Here is a 16,686-nt window from a genome sequence, read left to right as displayed (position 1 = left end):
ATAGCCTTTCAAGGCAGGTTTCTTGTCTGAAATATATTCAAACCACTCTTGACCAAAATTGTGAATGTTGATAGACCTGACTCAGCCCATTCATGCACAGCGCTGCACACCAATTACTGGCCTTGCGATCAGTTATTAGCACTTGTGAATTAATAATAATGTACTGCATTTATTAGGTGCCTATTATCTAGTTGCTTATTGAGTGGCGCACTATACAGTGCGTATCAAAAAAAAGTTTACACTTTTAAAAAAATCCTGTAAAATTATACATTTGTAATATCCTGAAGATTTTTCCACATTTTAACATTGGTACAGATCCATTAAAGCAAATGATGATATAACTGTCGAAAAATATTTCCGCTTGAGTGAGCACCACTTACTTTTGAAAAGTTAGTGAAAAATGATTTGCGCAGAACTTTGAAATAGTTATGCGAATAAAAGTAGACCTTAATCATGAAGAACTCATGGAATTCAGCTAGTAAAATTTATTTGAAGATATCTTCTACCTTGTTTGACTTGTTTCCTTGCCCAAAACACTTTGAAGAGTGCATTTCGCCCCACCCCACTCCCCCACACACCGAGGCCATCGTGACGATATTTGCTTTACACTGAGCTGTGATTTACATGGAATGGCTTAAGCTTGATTTTCATTTTGTTAATCATTGCTAAGCTTGGGAAAAGTGTGGGAAACAAGTATTAAATGAAAAATGAAATGTAAACCCACTTTAAATGATAAAAACTTAGTGAAAAAATGCTGGAGATGTCTGATATAAACTTTTGTTTAGATTCAGTTATGTCCTCAGATCCTGCTGGCACAAATAGGGTAAAGGTTGTGCTTTTGAAGTGTTGAAATTTCAATTTGGGTGGCAAAATCGTTACAAAAAGCTTGAATGTATCCGTTTTATTTCAATTGACTAAAAGTGCAAGGGAAATGTATGATAAATCTTTCGTAGTGTAAGTTTGATTTCGCCCTTTCCCCTTGACACAGCATGAAAACGAGCATTTCTGCACAAACAGATTTCTGCGAGCTTTACAGAAATGGCCAGTGCTCACTCAAGTGTAACATTCTGACAAAACTTTTACTTTCATTTGATAGGTGAGACCCAAACCCAAAGATTATATGTGAAAAAATTACCCATATGTTGTATATTTTGTAATTCCCAGGGCTTTTTCAAAGTGTAAACTTTTTTTTGATACGCACTGTATATTGCCCGACTATAGCTCCAGCTGCTAAATGCGCTCGGTGCATTCAAGGAATTAATGTTGCCAGTTGCCTATTCAGCTCACCTGGGTTGAGTGCAGCAAACCGCATCATGGCTGGGATTCAAACCCATGTCTCTCTGATTGAAAGACGAGATTCAAAACCACTAAACCACAACGCCCCCACGTTTGTATACCGGTAACTAAAACAAGTAAAGCCGAATGGTGTGAAATAAAGTAAACAAATTTCAAAGCCAAAATATATGTAATTACTCTAATAATTGGCATGAGAACTAACAAAATGAATAAAGTGATAAATTTGCAAACTGTGCATTAGTTCAATTTTGTAAGAGTAATGAGAAAAGTGGTAGATTTTGGGGAGGATATTTGTGTACCAAATGAAAAAAATCAAAGGATAAAAACCCACCTAAAATCCACCTTTTTGTCTCACCTCGTGATCACTTTTCCTCTAAGTCCTTTGTTTTTGTTCAGCTTCCTCTCATTTATTTATTTCTGCATCACTTGTACCAATGATCCTTGGATAATAACACATATGTGTTGTTGAGGATGATGGGTTCAAAGGTCATCTGGGGGTCGAAAGGTCAAGTTCTTGTTCAATTTGCTCTCATTACTCTATTTCTGCATTGATTGTGTTAAGACTTGGTAGAAACGATCCTTGGGTAATGCTACATGTTGTTAGGATACAAAAGACCCAGAACAAATAACAAAGAATTTAATTAGGATATTTTCTTCTTTTTTTTACAAGGAATAGAGCACAAAGAAAACAAAATGATAAATAATCTTACATATCTTGAAGAGTCAGTTCTGATGTTATTCTTATGGATAGTCTGAATAATGATCTAAATTTGGCTGACAAAGAGTCCACAATGATGATAGTAATATTGAAAGTTAATGGATGATTACACTCACTGTATAGTGATTTTAAATGTCTGTAAAGACAAAGTTGATGATGATAAAACAATGAATGTCAGCAATCCATTGGTTGAAAATGTTCTCTTGAACGGGTTAATGATGTTGATGAGAACTGAGAATTCCCTTCATGAAATAGTTGCGAACAGTTCTTTGATGATGTGAAAATAATTCCACAGAAGTTGATGTTGTATTCCACATAAGGTGGTTTCAGACCGCCTCGAAGTTCGCCAGTTCCAGGTATTCTCTGATCGGGAAATTTACCCCGATCAGAAAATACCAGGTATTTTGGTAATGTGAAAGCAAACTACGCGTAATTTCCCCGAAAGAAAATACCCGCTAAATAGTAGGTACTTGGCGAAATTACGAGAACTTTCGTGGGGATTTTTCCAAGGTCGTAGGTATTTTGGCGATGTGAAAGCAAATTACGGGAACTTTTAGCCCAGCGTGTCGTTGGGCGCGGCGGCGTGGGTGGCTGCTGGGCTAGTGATTTTGAATCTCCCGCCTTGCCTGCTTATCAGACCACACTGCGCATGCTCGTAACTTCGGGAACTTATCCCGAAGGATGTGTTTCGGGGCGGTCTGAATGCAGGAATGATTAACGGGTATTTTTTAGCCTTAAAAAGTTCTCGTAATTTAACGGGGATTCTTGTGATCGAGGCGGTTTGAAACCGCCTAGCGAGGCAACATATGCACAAACAAAGACTGGGTTTGGAATCTCTGATGTCCTTGAAGCATTTTGTACAAATTTCCAATCTTCGACAGAGTTCCACTTTTGTCTTTAATAAGAATATTCTGCTTCTTTCTTGAACAGTCCAATTCTACATTTTTTAGAAGAGTCTTTAATGACCCCGGTGAAATCAACAATGTAAACGCTTGGTCCACTGCCCTTACCGATGCAGAGAGGACGTAAAAGAATCTTACTATCTTTTGTGTACTCTTTGCAGACATGTTTCATATTATCAGAGATGCCAACCCTCCCGATTTCATCGGGAGGCTCCCGAAAATTCATCCCAACTCCCGCACTTACGATTACCATCCTTATCCTCCCGAAATTACGATTTTTTTTTAATTGATCAAATTGGATTGGAAGGACATGTATCGTCTGCTAACTTTAGCATGTAGTAACTCCATTACGTTCGCTGCTACTAAATTGTGTGTGTTAAAGGTAGACAAATAAGGAGCAGTGAAAAGCTGGTGCATGTGATATGCCCAACGGGAATCCACTGTGCACCAGGCCGGTAGGCCCGGCTAGCTTCGCGAGGCGTGTGCGCTCGCGGCCACTGGATTTGTCGAGTTGTGCGGTGGAATATCGGTGTGTGATTTTGGCGTATTGATGGGTTGATATTGACACGAAATGGCGGAAAATCAACAAAAGAAGACCAAGAAATGGTCTCAGAAGTATAAGACTGAATACAGTCTCCAGTACCTGTGTATTCGGAGGTCGGAAAGAGGAATTTACCATGCATTTTGCGCAACTTGCAGCGTGGACATTTCAGTTGAGTACGGAGGTCGTGATGATATTCGGAAGCACCGTTCGGGAGCCGGAGCAAACGGCATAGGCCTACGGACATTACGAAGACAAGATCTTCGAGCTCCACTAGTACCCTGTTGACTTTATTTCACCAAGCAAGGGACCAGCGCTGAGCTTTTCTTTACTGGATTTATAGTGGAACATAACCTGCCTATAGCCGATAGTGATAATTCCTCCTTATGAATTATTATTGTTGTTGAACAGGTACTTCTTTTGTCCCCTCATTTTTTTACATGTAAGAATGCATATTTGATATTTTTTATGTTAAAAAAGTGGGAACAATTTTTATTTGAAAACATGTGAGATGCCCCAAAATAAGGGTCAGATTGCACCAGAGAGCATCTAGAAACCCAGAGCTTCCAGGGCCCTAAGGCGGGCCCTGGACCGCAAGGGTCGAGCGCTCTGCGCCCGAGATGTGCGCTATGCGCACATAATTTGGTGGCAGTTGCAAATCCTCCCTAATTCTGATTTCCAAAAGTTGGCATCTCTGTATTATGCTCTATATCCTTTGAGCCTCTGTGCACTGTGATTTCATTATGCTCTATATCCTTTGAGCCTCTGTGCACTGTGATTTCATTGTGCTCTATATCCTTTGAGCCTCCGTGCACTGTGATTTCATTGTTTGCCCATTGTCCGGAGCGGATGAAAACAGATGGAGCCACCCTGAAATTTTGCTTGTATGCTGTATGCAGGCCTCTTGAAAATTTTTTTTCGTCACTTGCCCTGTTGGGCAAGTGATGAAAAAATTTGCTTGCCCAATAGAAAAAACTGCTTGCCCAATTTTTCAAATAATTTTTTCATTATGACGGCACTATTATTTTTATTAAGGTATACAAAATAACAATTGAGAATCATGTCCAGTATTAAAGAACACACATTGAAAAGGATATTTTCAGCAACGTAGGCCTGAGTCTTTACGTTTATTTTGGAGAAAAAAAATCAATATTTTATGGGTATTTAAGGTTTTAAAAAACCCTTCAACAAAAGTTGCTAAAGTTTCATATTTTGCATCTTTAAATCCATGAAATGGCTACCTGCGTAACATATTTCCTTAGAATTGCTTTCATTTACCGTAGTTGGAAACTATAAAGAAAGCCAGTGAAAAATGTTCAGCTCTTTATTGACTCGGAAAAAATTATTTTATCATCAAAAGTGGAGTGGCTAAAATTTCACATTTTGCATCTTTAAATCCATGAAATGGTCATTTATTTTCCATATTTCCTTGATTTAAAAAAAAAAATTAGTTGGAAACCATCAAGTCTTTTCTTCATCATTTTATGATGTTCCATTCGGTCAATAATTTTATCTACATGTTTTCACATGCTACTTTTTTTTCTATTTTGAGGAATACCTGTTCACTTATTAATGAATTATTAGTAACATTGTTTAATATTGTATGATTTTTAAGTAATTTTTTTCACTATGCTTAGAATCTTGGGTGTGTGTGTGTGTGCGTGTGTTTGTGTGGGTGTGAGTTGAACTTTGATATAAATGAATTCAATATCTAATTTCTACTTCGCCTATTCCAGTACAATAACCTGTACTCGGCCATGTAATAAAGGCCCACATACCCTAACTTTTCCTGAAGTTCTTTGAAAACGCAGACTTCTACGAAAATTGCATTTCTCTATGGGGGAGTCTAAATTTGGTGAGAATGTATTCATTAATAACTTAAATATACATGACAATGAAGAAATCATCAAACTTTATTGGAAGTTTTGAATAATATACCCGAAATGTAAACTCTGTCTGAAACAGAAAATCACCATCATTGAGGCCTTTACTGAGCGAATTGTCCCCCAGAGCTCTGGCAGAGAGACAGAGCTCAGACTGGCTAGCTAGTATGCGCACGTGTGTGAGCCTCCCGCCGGCCTTGTAAAATAGATGGAGCTTTGTTTGATGATTTATTGTCTGATATTTACCTCATCCCCTCAAAAAGGGAAACAAATGAATTTTAAGTCATAATTAACAAATACGGTAAGTTATTTTGGATGTTAATAGGCCGTTTTGAAAAGCAAAGCCGAATGACATGACAACTCACCAATGCGAGACTCTGTGATTTATTTCCTGTTTAATTCTAATTATTTTATCACAGAATTGTGATATCGGAAGGGGGAAAATGTGCATTAGAAATTGCACATGGTGGTAGTCATAATGGACCCCTATACTACATTCAACTGTTTCCCGGCCATTGCGTTGATTTTTTTCATACCTGGTACCATGTATGGAAATACGTGGTACAGAAAAAATAACGCAATTTCGGAATTTGAAACTGCGCTCGCTATTTTTTAAGGCTTATTAATGATTTTGAGTGTGGATTTTGGATGATTTATGGAAAAACAAGGTACGGTACAGAAAAAAAGACGCAACAACCACTTGCCCGATCGGGCAATTGACTTTGAGAGGTGCTTGCCCGCACGTCATTTTCACTTGCCCCGGGCAAGCGGGTTTGTCGCGCCCTGCTGTATGAGTATGTTTTGTGTCTGTTGGCCAGTGGGACCAGGCCCATTGCTAATCCTATTGTCGTTTATCCTTGCCAACATTCCCTATTGTCTACTGGAGTCAACACAATGATATTGTGAAATATCAAGCATTTCTCTGGCTCATTAAATATGCCTACATTGCAAAGCTTAATCGAAACAGTCTGGGATATTCTTTACTCATATGCATGAATATCCATAGAGAAAAAAAAAAGCTAAATGAATGAATAAAATTTCACTTACAATTCTTTATGTATTAAAATGTGTGTTCATGAATAAGAAAAATCATTAAATTCAATCAGTTGTCATAAAACATGCGACCTTGCACACTTATATAAGAATAATTGGTGCTTTGAAAAATGGGGGATGAAATTCATAGGTCAAAAGGTCATTTCTGCCCAGATTTTAGAGTAATTTTCAAAGTTTATGCATTTATTTATTTTTTTCAGATTTGTTTCAAATTAGGTACACATCATTATTGGATGATGACCTTTATTCCTATGATACATTTTTTTCTAGTTCCTTAGTTCATGGGATATGGCCGATAAAAAAATGACAACTTTTCAAAAAAAATTAATAAAAAACACAAACTCCGTACCATAGGATTTAAGATATTGATGATCTTTAAATGTTTTCCCAAACCTCTACTAGTCCAACAAAGAATGCTGCCTTCTGATTGGCCGGAATCACGTAAACCAGAAGCCAGCATGTTTTATAAAAGCAGTTCATGAAGAATAAGCGATGAAATAATGTCAGAATCATTTAATTTTCATACATTTGGGAGTATAATTGTGAGGAGAACAATTTGTGTATGCACGTTTTATAATATTTGTTAGGTTATTGTGAATTTTATTTCTAACACCACTGACCAGACCATGGAAAAACATAATACAATTTTATGGCCTGCCGACTCTCTTGAAAATTATTGTTACAATGTTTCCTGTATATTAAGTTCTTATTGTTTTGTAAAGGCCTGTATAAAACTATGATGTTCTCCCAAAATATAAGACTGGCACAGCGAACACAGTCACAAAATTATCAATGAAGCTGAATGAATATGTATAAGTACTTTTCCACTATTGTGCGATTTGTGATACATTTGTGTTAACAATTAATGGTAAAGCGAGCCTTCTTTGGAAATATTATCAAATCACAAGTTTTACTGGGTGTAATATAATATTTCTTTCACTTATATAAAGTTCATGAAAATGATAGTTATTCTGGAAAGTTCTGCACATGAAAGGCTGCCAAAGCGAGGCAAATAAGAAAAACAGTATTTTGACTTGGTACCACCACCTGCTGTATGTGTGAGAAGTTTGTAAGGAATTCAAAATACAAGGCCTGTTAAATGAGATGGGATCTCCTGCTGTGCCTGCATTCATTGATGTCATTTGATTGATTCCTTTTACCAATTAATTTTATGTACAATGGTCATTTTCATATTGGTGCTTCTATTGGTTTCTTTCAGGATTTCAAAGGTGTTGAAAATTCCCAAACATGAAACAGAGAAGAAAGGCAAAGTGAGAAATGAAGGTAAGATCATTGGAATAAAACCTTGTTCCCCTCTCTTTGATTGGAATATAAAGGAATTAAGCTCATTATGGGAAAGGAGATGAATAAAAATATATATATGCTTCCAATTTGGCGCATCAATGAAATAAGGAGTTTATCATCAGAATATTAACCCTGATTGAGCCAGGTTATTGGACCCAACTCACATCTGAGGGGGGGGCGTATTAAGTAAAAGTAGAAATGATAATCAATGAATTTTGACTAAAAACACAATTTGCTTTAGATTTGTACATAAATTCAGGTTCAGGTTTTTGAGCAATTTGGGTCTGACATACATTATGAAGTGTTGTGTATCTCAGAAGTGCACTCTAGTGTCGCAAATTTGTTCTCGAAAATTGCCCGAGACTTGAAAGAAATAAGCCATGGAATGATGTGGCACAAGTTTTTTGTGTGACAAATTTATCACTAAAAAATATCAGTGGGGAAGGGACGGATTCCATTCCTGGACACTTAGGGGTAAATAATGATTATCATTCTTCTTCAGTAGTGAGTATTCCTTTCTCATAATATAGTTGAAATACAAATTATAGAGTGATATGAATGTAATTTTTGTCTCGCCCACCAGAGGTGAAGTCAAGACTTAGGGATCCAAATGTCGTCCGTCCGTCACAAATCTAATGACACATAAATCCACATCCGTAAGTCGCTTTTCAACCAAACTTGGATGGTAGATGGACTTGGGGGACCTGCATGTTATGCTGCAGTCGGAGGTCACATGGTAAGATCAAAGGTCATTTTCGAGTCAACGTTGTATGACACCTGACTCCGCAACTGGAAGTTACTTTTCAACAAAAAACTTGGATTATAGATGGATTGGGGGACGTGCATCATGTGCTGCAGTCGGAGGTCATATGGTAAGGTCAAGGTCTTCAGGTCAACATTAAAGTTTACGTGCAAGGCTTTTATGACAAGCATTATTCCAGTCATTTCACAATGAAGTTTTGATACAATTCTGTTGCGTGCCCTCGCAAATCACGATATTTCTGGTTATTTTCATAAGTGGGCGAGACACAAAATCGCTTTTGCCTTGTTCTTTCCATTTATCAGAGACACATATATGTCATTAATCAGACTACATACTTATTTATAATAATTATATGCAGTTGAAATCATATCTGGTTCTGAGCGAGTGAAGACAGCCCGTAGCAGAGCTCGTACCAAGTCATCTTCGATGTCAGACTCCAGCCCAGTTAAGTCATCTTCAACTCAAAACACAGATGTGGCAAATCACGTCATAGACTTAGACACTTTCACTCCTTCCCAGCATCCGTCACGTATACCTACAATAGTATCTCTTGAGGGAAATACACACATGAATTCCGTTGCAGAGGGAAACATCACACAATCATGCTCCACCAGCAATACTCAATCAACCAATGGGGGTGCAAGGGCGCTGGGTGATGATGGTGGTGGTTATGGGGATTTGAAAACAGAACTTAGAACTTTCTTAGATGATATCTTCCAGGAACATTCCATTTTGAGTGTGACACAGATGAGAAAGCTTTTGATGGGGAGATTGACTGAATGTACTCCAGGTCATGTGTTGGGATCAGGTGTCAGTGATCAGCTGTTAGAAGAATGTGCCAGCGAAATAGGTGGAACTTTGCTTCAAGTTGCAGTAAGTTTGAAATCGCTTCTTTTAGTAATGTCAGAGTGACATTCAAGTGTGCATTGCATTTTTATATTGATTATGCTGCTTGTGTTCAAGGTATCAAAAAGTTGATAATGTAGATTGTCTTGGTGGTGTTGATGATGGTAATGATGGTGGTGGTGTCGTTTATATGATGATGATAATCATGGCTTGAAAGTAGCAGTTTGCAAGCCATTGCCATTGGCAACCAAAACTATTGGCAGGCAATATAAAACACCCACCATGGTTTTTTGTATTACAGGCTTATGTACTATGTGCTCGCATTAGCGACACTCTTGTTAAATTATGCATTTTTTTCTTCAATTCCATCACTTACAGATATCATAAATATCTGTTCATGCAAGCTTAAATTCATGAAATCTAGTGCTTTAGACTAATCTTTTTGTCTGTTTTATTTCCTGCTTATTTTGTGTAGCTTTTCAAATCTATATGCATTTAGATTATGTGTAAAAACTTTTCCTGATATAGCAGTCTAGGCCCAGTAAGAGTCAGACAAGAAATCACAAAAACCTAATAAAGAGTTGTATTTTTTTATCCATCTGAGCACTGAATAATTGTTGGTGCCATTTTCCTCTGCAAATAGAAAAAAAATCAAATTCATAATCTGGAAATTATAAAAATAACTTCCTTCCTTTCTACATATATATCTACAGAGTCACAATCCACAAGGTGACCTATTTAATGCCATTGTTTTTCTTCAGCTTCATAGCTTTTAGCTTTGGTCTTGATCTTTAATATCGAGAATTATGAAAGTGTGGGGAAATATGTTTAGAGAAATCAAAAGCAGTTGATGAGTGCAAAAATCCATAGTTTCCTACTTTGTTCTTAATCCATTCATAGTAACCAATTCTAAAAACCTGCTCTGAAGATACAAAGAATAAAATGTTACAGAATGTCTATAAAATAATGAGACTCTGTATTCAATATTAATCTGATTGAGTTATTGTAATTTCTTATCATACCATAATTCAGTATCAATGAAACAGTGATTACAGAATCACTGCCCTCTACATTCACAATCTATATAGCTTTCGGTTAAATCGAGGAAATGACAACTAACTTTCAACTAAAAGCCAAGCAAATGTTTGTGTTTATTTTTTATTACACATAAAATAATTTTAAACCTTGCAGAAGTAACTTCAATATCTATATTCACTCTCAGCGACAAAAATTCAAACGTCATTGGTTTGCAAAAGTTTTGCAAACCAATGGCCTTTGGATTTTTGTCAATGAGGCCAGGTCAATGAACCTGTCACATCCCCCAAAATATGATAAACAAATACATATAGCTCAAATGAAGAGAATAGAAAAAACCTTGTGAAGTCCTATACATAGGTTTTGAAGTAGCTCCTTTCCATCTAATGTATTTCTTCAAGTATACTATGAAACAAAACAAGGTTTACATTGCTTCAAGGACTTGTCTCTTCAACATCCACACCAAACTTGCTTTCCTGCAAAGCTTGGTTAAATTGACATACTGCACATAATACTCATCTTCATGCTTGGTACTTAGTAGGGTTCCTGCTAAAGACTCTATATAGGTGATTGAACTGCAGGTGTGTCGTGTGCGGTCAGTTTTACTTTCATTGTTTTCTTCTGAAAGCTGATTTAAAGGTTCCTAGGGATGGCTGGGATATGACTGACGAGGGGAGACGATTCCAGTCTTTTATAGTTCTTGGAAAAAAGATGAGTTTGCATATGTATCTGTTCTGACATGATTGATGTAGAACTGCTAGTCATGACCCTGTCTTGCTTGATTATCCTCCAGAGAGATGTGTAGTTGATAAACATTAAACCATGAATCATATTGAAAAAGCAGGTGATTCGGGAACTCTGCCTTTCCTCTTGGATGGGGATCCAAAAAGCAGTAACACTTGAGTCTTGCCCATAGTTGTTAGTGATGAACCTAGCTGCTGCATTCTGGACCCTTTCAAGTTTTTTTGTCTCGCCTGCATAGCAGAGCGAGGCTATAGGTGCCGCTTTGGCGAGAGCGGCGTCAACATCAAATCTTAAGCTAAGGTTAAGTTTTTGAAATGACATCATAACTTAGAAAGTATATGGACCTAGTTCATGAAACTTGAACATAAGGTTAATCAAGTATTACTGAACATTCTGCCTTAGTTTCAGGTCACATGACCAAGGTCGAAGGTCATTTAGGGTCAATGAACTTTGGTCAAGTTGGGGGTATGTTGTTGAATTACTATCATAACTTTGAAAATTTATGGATCTAGTTCATGAAACTTGGACTTAACGTTAATCAAGTATTGGTGAACCTCCTGCCTGAGTTTCAGGTCACATGACCAAGGTCAAAGGTCATTCATGGTCAATGAACTTTGGCCAAGTTTGGGGGATTTGTTGAATTACCATCATAACTTTGAAAATTGATGGATCTAGTTCAAGAAACTTGAACATAAGGTTAATCAAGTACCACTGAATATCCTGTGTGAGTTTCAGTCACATGACCATGGTCAATGGTTATTTAAGGTCAATGAACTTTGGCCGTGTTGGGGGTATTTGTTGAATTACCATCCTAACTCTGAAAGTTCATGGATCTAGTTCATAAAACTTGGGATATAAGAGTAATCAAGTATCACTGAACACCCCCTGTGAATTTCAGGTCACAAAACCAGGGTCAAAGGTCAGTTAAGGTCAATAAACTTAGGCCATGTTGGGGTAATTGTTGATTTGCCATCATAACTTTGAAAGTTTATGGGTAGAGTGAATGAAATGTGGACATGGGTGTAGTTGACTTAAGTCGCCATTCAAATGCCATTTATGCTCAATGAACGGGGTATTATGTCATTATATGAATGGTGTTTTTGTGAATGATTATTTTATAGTAGTTTTCAAAGTTGGCACTGCTGCTATATTAAATCGCGTAATCCAGGCGAGACTGCCAGAGGCGTTCCACTTGTTTATGTTTGTGGTTGTGTCGGGAACCTAACCTGAAGAAGCATAGTTATGATGAGGCATAACCAGCATAGTATACAAACTTCTTCGCCTTAGATGAGGATTGGTAAAAGAAGTTAAGCAGTTGCATGGCCTTTCTTTTAGAATTTTCAACCTGTTGTTGCATCTCATAACATTCTGCAGGGTGATGCCTAGGTATCTATATTGTGAAATCTCCTCTCCATGTAATTATCTTTGTATTGTTTTTTGTCTACAGGCGTATCCCGCCACAAGCCTCAGCTTTTAGGGTATACACCTTCTTCCTTAAACACAATATGTACATATTGATATTTTTATAAAAAATTGATTTATGTATGAATTTATGTTTACGAAAAATGTAATGAAATGGAAGAAAATAAATGATTTATTTGAATTGAATTGAATTGAATACATTGGTATGCGTGAAGACCATTATTTGTAATCAGTGAATTTTCCTTTAAATTAGAATTTTGACTCTTGATCATTGGTGAAAATTTGATTTTTGACTTTCATGTGCTGGATTCCCACATTATCTTTCCTTATTGAACGCACATATCACCAGAAAGTATTTGCATTATCAGTTAACTCCTTGATATAATAGAGAGTTTTAGAAGCAGAGCAGCATCGCAGTCGTCTGATCGTTCCAGTCATCGTCGTCTGCCTTTGTTCACTTTTGATGCAAATATTTTAGATGTCATTCAAATTGTACGTGTACGTACGTCCACGTGAAACAGCGTGATTACCAGCGGGTCATGACACGCTGCCCGACCCAGAAGATCTGGCGTACCATTGCCTGGTGACCTGGTCGGATGATGCAAAGTTGCAAATTGAGCACAGTTGCCATTTCACTTTGATTCCTTTTTACAGGAGTTAGGATATATATCGATATAAAGTTTGGAGATCAGGGAAGCATTTCATGAAAGGACTTGTCAGACGTTTTATCCGACAAGTCCTGTTTTATCCAACAGTTACTATAGTAACAGTGCTTCTCAACCAACCAATGAAACGCCCCCCTGAAAGCAATTTCAAATATAAACAAAATGCATCATACAACTTAAATTAATTTTGTGACAAAGTCACTGAAAACTATGTTTTAAAAGGGAAAGGGTGAAAAATATGAAATGGATTTTTTTTAAATTTTGGTGTGTAGGTAGATGACACCAAAATACAGGCTTAGTTCGAATTCGGAGTCCGCAGGTCAAAGGTCACAGCTCATTGAATATGTGAGTTGGTTTCCGCACAATAACACAAAAAATATTTAATGGATTTTAAATATTTTTGGTGTGTAGGGCTAAGTTCTAATTTGGAGTCTGCAGGTCAAAGGTCACAATTCACTGAATCTGCGAGTTGGTTTATGTGAAATAACTGGAAAATATCTAATGGATTTAAAAAAAAAAATTGTGTGTAGGTAGATGACACCAAAATACAGGCAAAGTTGGAATTTGGAGTCCGCAGGACAAGACTCATTATATATGTGAGTTGTTTCAATCATATTGAATGTATTTCTGATTGCGCTAGGCGGGGGCATCTCAATCTGTGTCATTTGGACATGTCAAATTTCTAGTTTCGGGGGGGGGGGGTTACCTCCAACAGGCCTGAAAAATATCAATGATGATCATGATATGAATGAAAACTTTGGTGATGATGAATCAGTGACATTGTGATCTTGAATCGTATCTTTTATTTTCAGTGGCCACCTCAGTATAATGATATTCAAGATAAGAGATTATTTTGTAGGACAGCTCTAGGTGAATCACAAGACAAGGTTAGTATTGATCTCTAAATACTTTGGTTGTTCAGACATGGTTTGCTTAGAATCATACAAATTCACAATGATGGTTTTTAAAACCATCAGTTGAACCTGGGGTTTATGCAGATTAGATTTCCTGTATAAATTACGCTTTATTAACGCCTATATTTAAAAAATATCCATTGCTGATGCATGCCTTTGTTACAGTGTGCCAATTGATGCCTGTTGCCGTTATTATCTACACTATTTTATTCATGATTCCACTGTTTTGAATTAATGAGTCCAGTCGTCAAACAGTGGACTCACGAATAAAATAGCGTACATAGCTATGCCAATAGGTGGCAATTTGGCACTCTGTAACAAAAGCATGCATCAGCAATGCAATGGACATTTTTTTAAAATGTAAGTAAATAAGCATAATGTATAAAGGAAATCTGCATAAACCATGGGTTGTCGTTGAACTGATGGATTTTAAAACCACCTTTGTGAATTTGGGCCATTGTGTACAAAAAATAGAATAATGTCACACATGGGCAGCTCCATAATATGCCATGTATAAATTTATTTACCATGAAGTGTCATTTTTTTATATTTGGTAAATTATTTCACTATAAATAGTGATGGGCTATAGAATGTCTATGTTTCACATCACAGCTTGTGTTCCTGAGCATTTGGACACCTATTTTAGAGAAATCGGTGCCGCCCCAAAAACGATTTGGGGCAAAAAGGCCATTGACCTCCAACCATTTTCATCAAAATTGTATATTTCTTCTTCTGCATAAGTTATTTTAATGATTTTTGTGTTAATTTCTATGTCATTTTGGAAAAGGAATACATTTTATCAATAAAATGATGTATTAATGCTGTCTTGTGTTTAAAATCAAACCCTTAATTTGGGATGGGGTCAACTTCTTCACCATGTGACGGCAAGAAATTTTTTGACCTTGTAGCTCAGTGACTTTTTACTTTCAAGCTTGTAACATCTTTTGAGACAAAATTTGCGACGCCCAAGTATGTGGTTCCAAAATTATGCAACATTTTTTAAGTGCATGTCGGACCCAAAATTGCTCAAAAACGTGATTCTGTGTACAAAGTACAGTCAATTCAAATACTGCTTTTAACCCAAGTTGCATTGACTAGAGGGGACGTACAGTGTATTATGGTATCATGCTCGGTGTCCATCTGTTAACTTTTCCTTGTAAACGCGACAACTTTTCTTCTGACACTTCAAAAAAAAATCTAAGTTTGTTGAATGAAATAAATCACCTTACAGGTGTTCTTTTGCTTAGCATTGTGTAAATTTTGTCTTCCCTTATTTGCTTCCTTGAGGAAACTTTCCTTCTCCGCAACCCCCCCCCCTGTTTTCTCTCTTCCATCCTTTTAAATGCTCATCCTAGACGGTATCACGCTAGGTGTCGGTCTGTCTGTCTGTCCATTGACTTTTCCTTGTAAACGCAATAACTTCAGTCTTACATAGCTTAGGCTTGTATTACTTGGTGTGTATGATACTACAGAGATGCCAACCCTCCCGATTTCATCGGAGGCTCCCGAAAATTCATCCCAACTCCCGCCTTACGATTACCATCCTTATCCTCCCGAAATTACAATTTTTTTGCATTGATCAAATTGGATTGGAAGTACATGTATCGTCTGCTAACTTTAGCATGTATTAACTCCATTACGTTCGCTGCTACTAAATTATGTGTGAAGGGTAGACAAATAAGGAGCAGCGAAAAGCTGGTGCATGTGATATGCCCAACGGGAATCCACTGTGCACCAGGCCGTAGGCCCGGCTAGCTTTGCGAGGCGTGTGCGCTCGCGGCCACTGGATTTGTCGAGTCGTGCGGTGGAATATCGGTGTGTGATTTCGGCGTATTGATGGGTTGATATTGACACGAAATGGTGGAAAATCAACAAAAGAAGACCAAGAAATGGTCTCAGAAGTATAAGACTGAATGCAGTCTCCAGTACCCGTATGTTCGGAAGTCGGAAAGAGGAATTTACCATGCATTTTGCGCAATTTGCAGTGTGGACATTTCAGTTGAGCAGGGAGGTCGTGATGATAATTCGGAAGCACGAAACGTTAGGAGCAAACGGCATAGGCCTACAGACATTGCAAAGACAAGATCTTCGAGCTACACTAGTACCCTGTTGTCTTTATTTCACCAAGCAAGGGAGCAGCGCTGAGCTTTTCTTTACTGGATTTATAGTGGAACATAACCTGCCTATAGCCGATAGTGATAATTCCTCCTTATTATTATTGTTGAACAGGTACTTCTTTTGACTTTTGTCCCCTCATTTTTTTTACATGTAAAAATGCATATTTGATATTTTTTATGTTAAAAAAGTGGGAACAATGTTTATTTCAAAACATGTGAAATGCCCCAAAATAAGGGTCAGATTGCACCAGAGAGCATCTAGAAACCCAGAGCTTCCAGGGCCCTAAGGCGGGCCCTGGACCCCGGCCGCAAGGGTCGAGCGCTCCGCGCTCGAGATCTGCGCTACGCGCACATAATTTGGTGGCGGTTGCAAATCCTCCCTAATTCTGATTTCCAAAAGTTGGCATCTCTGATACTAGCATAGATCCCAGGAAACCTATTGATTTTGAGATCAGAATGTCAACGGTGAAGTCCCCACCTTC

General features: G+C 37.5%; 1 protein-coding gene across 2 annotated transcripts in view; it reads left to right on the top strand.

Annotated features, from left to right (window-relative positions):
* The window catches only part of LOC121423196 (DNA-directed RNA polymerase III subunit RPC5-like), a 91,138-nt gene that overhangs the window by 63,400 nt on the left and 11,052 nt on the right, over positions 1-16,686 (top strand). For both annotated transcript variants that reach the window (XM_041618516.1, XM_041618517.1), the window contains 3 exons: positions 7,613-7,677; positions 8,820-9,334; positions 13,986-14,060. In XM_041618516.1, coding sequence (XP_041474450.1) covers positions 7,613-7,677; positions 8,820-9,334; positions 13,986-14,060 — 655 coding nt within the window. The remainder of the gene's footprint in view (positions 1-7,612; positions 7,678-8,819; positions 9,335-13,985; positions 14,061-16,686) is intronic.

The sequence above is a fragment of the Lytechinus variegatus genome, chromosome 10 (assembly GCF_018143015.1).
Source record: "Lytechinus variegatus isolate NC3 chromosome 10, Lvar_3.0, whole genome shotgun sequence".
In the NCBI taxonomy this organism is placed as follows: Eukaryota; Metazoa; Echinodermata; class Echinoidea; order Temnopleuroida; family Toxopneustidae; genus Lytechinus; species Lytechinus variegatus.
Note: the sequence above shows the minus strand (reverse complement) of the source record. Positions and strands in the feature narration are given on the sequence as shown.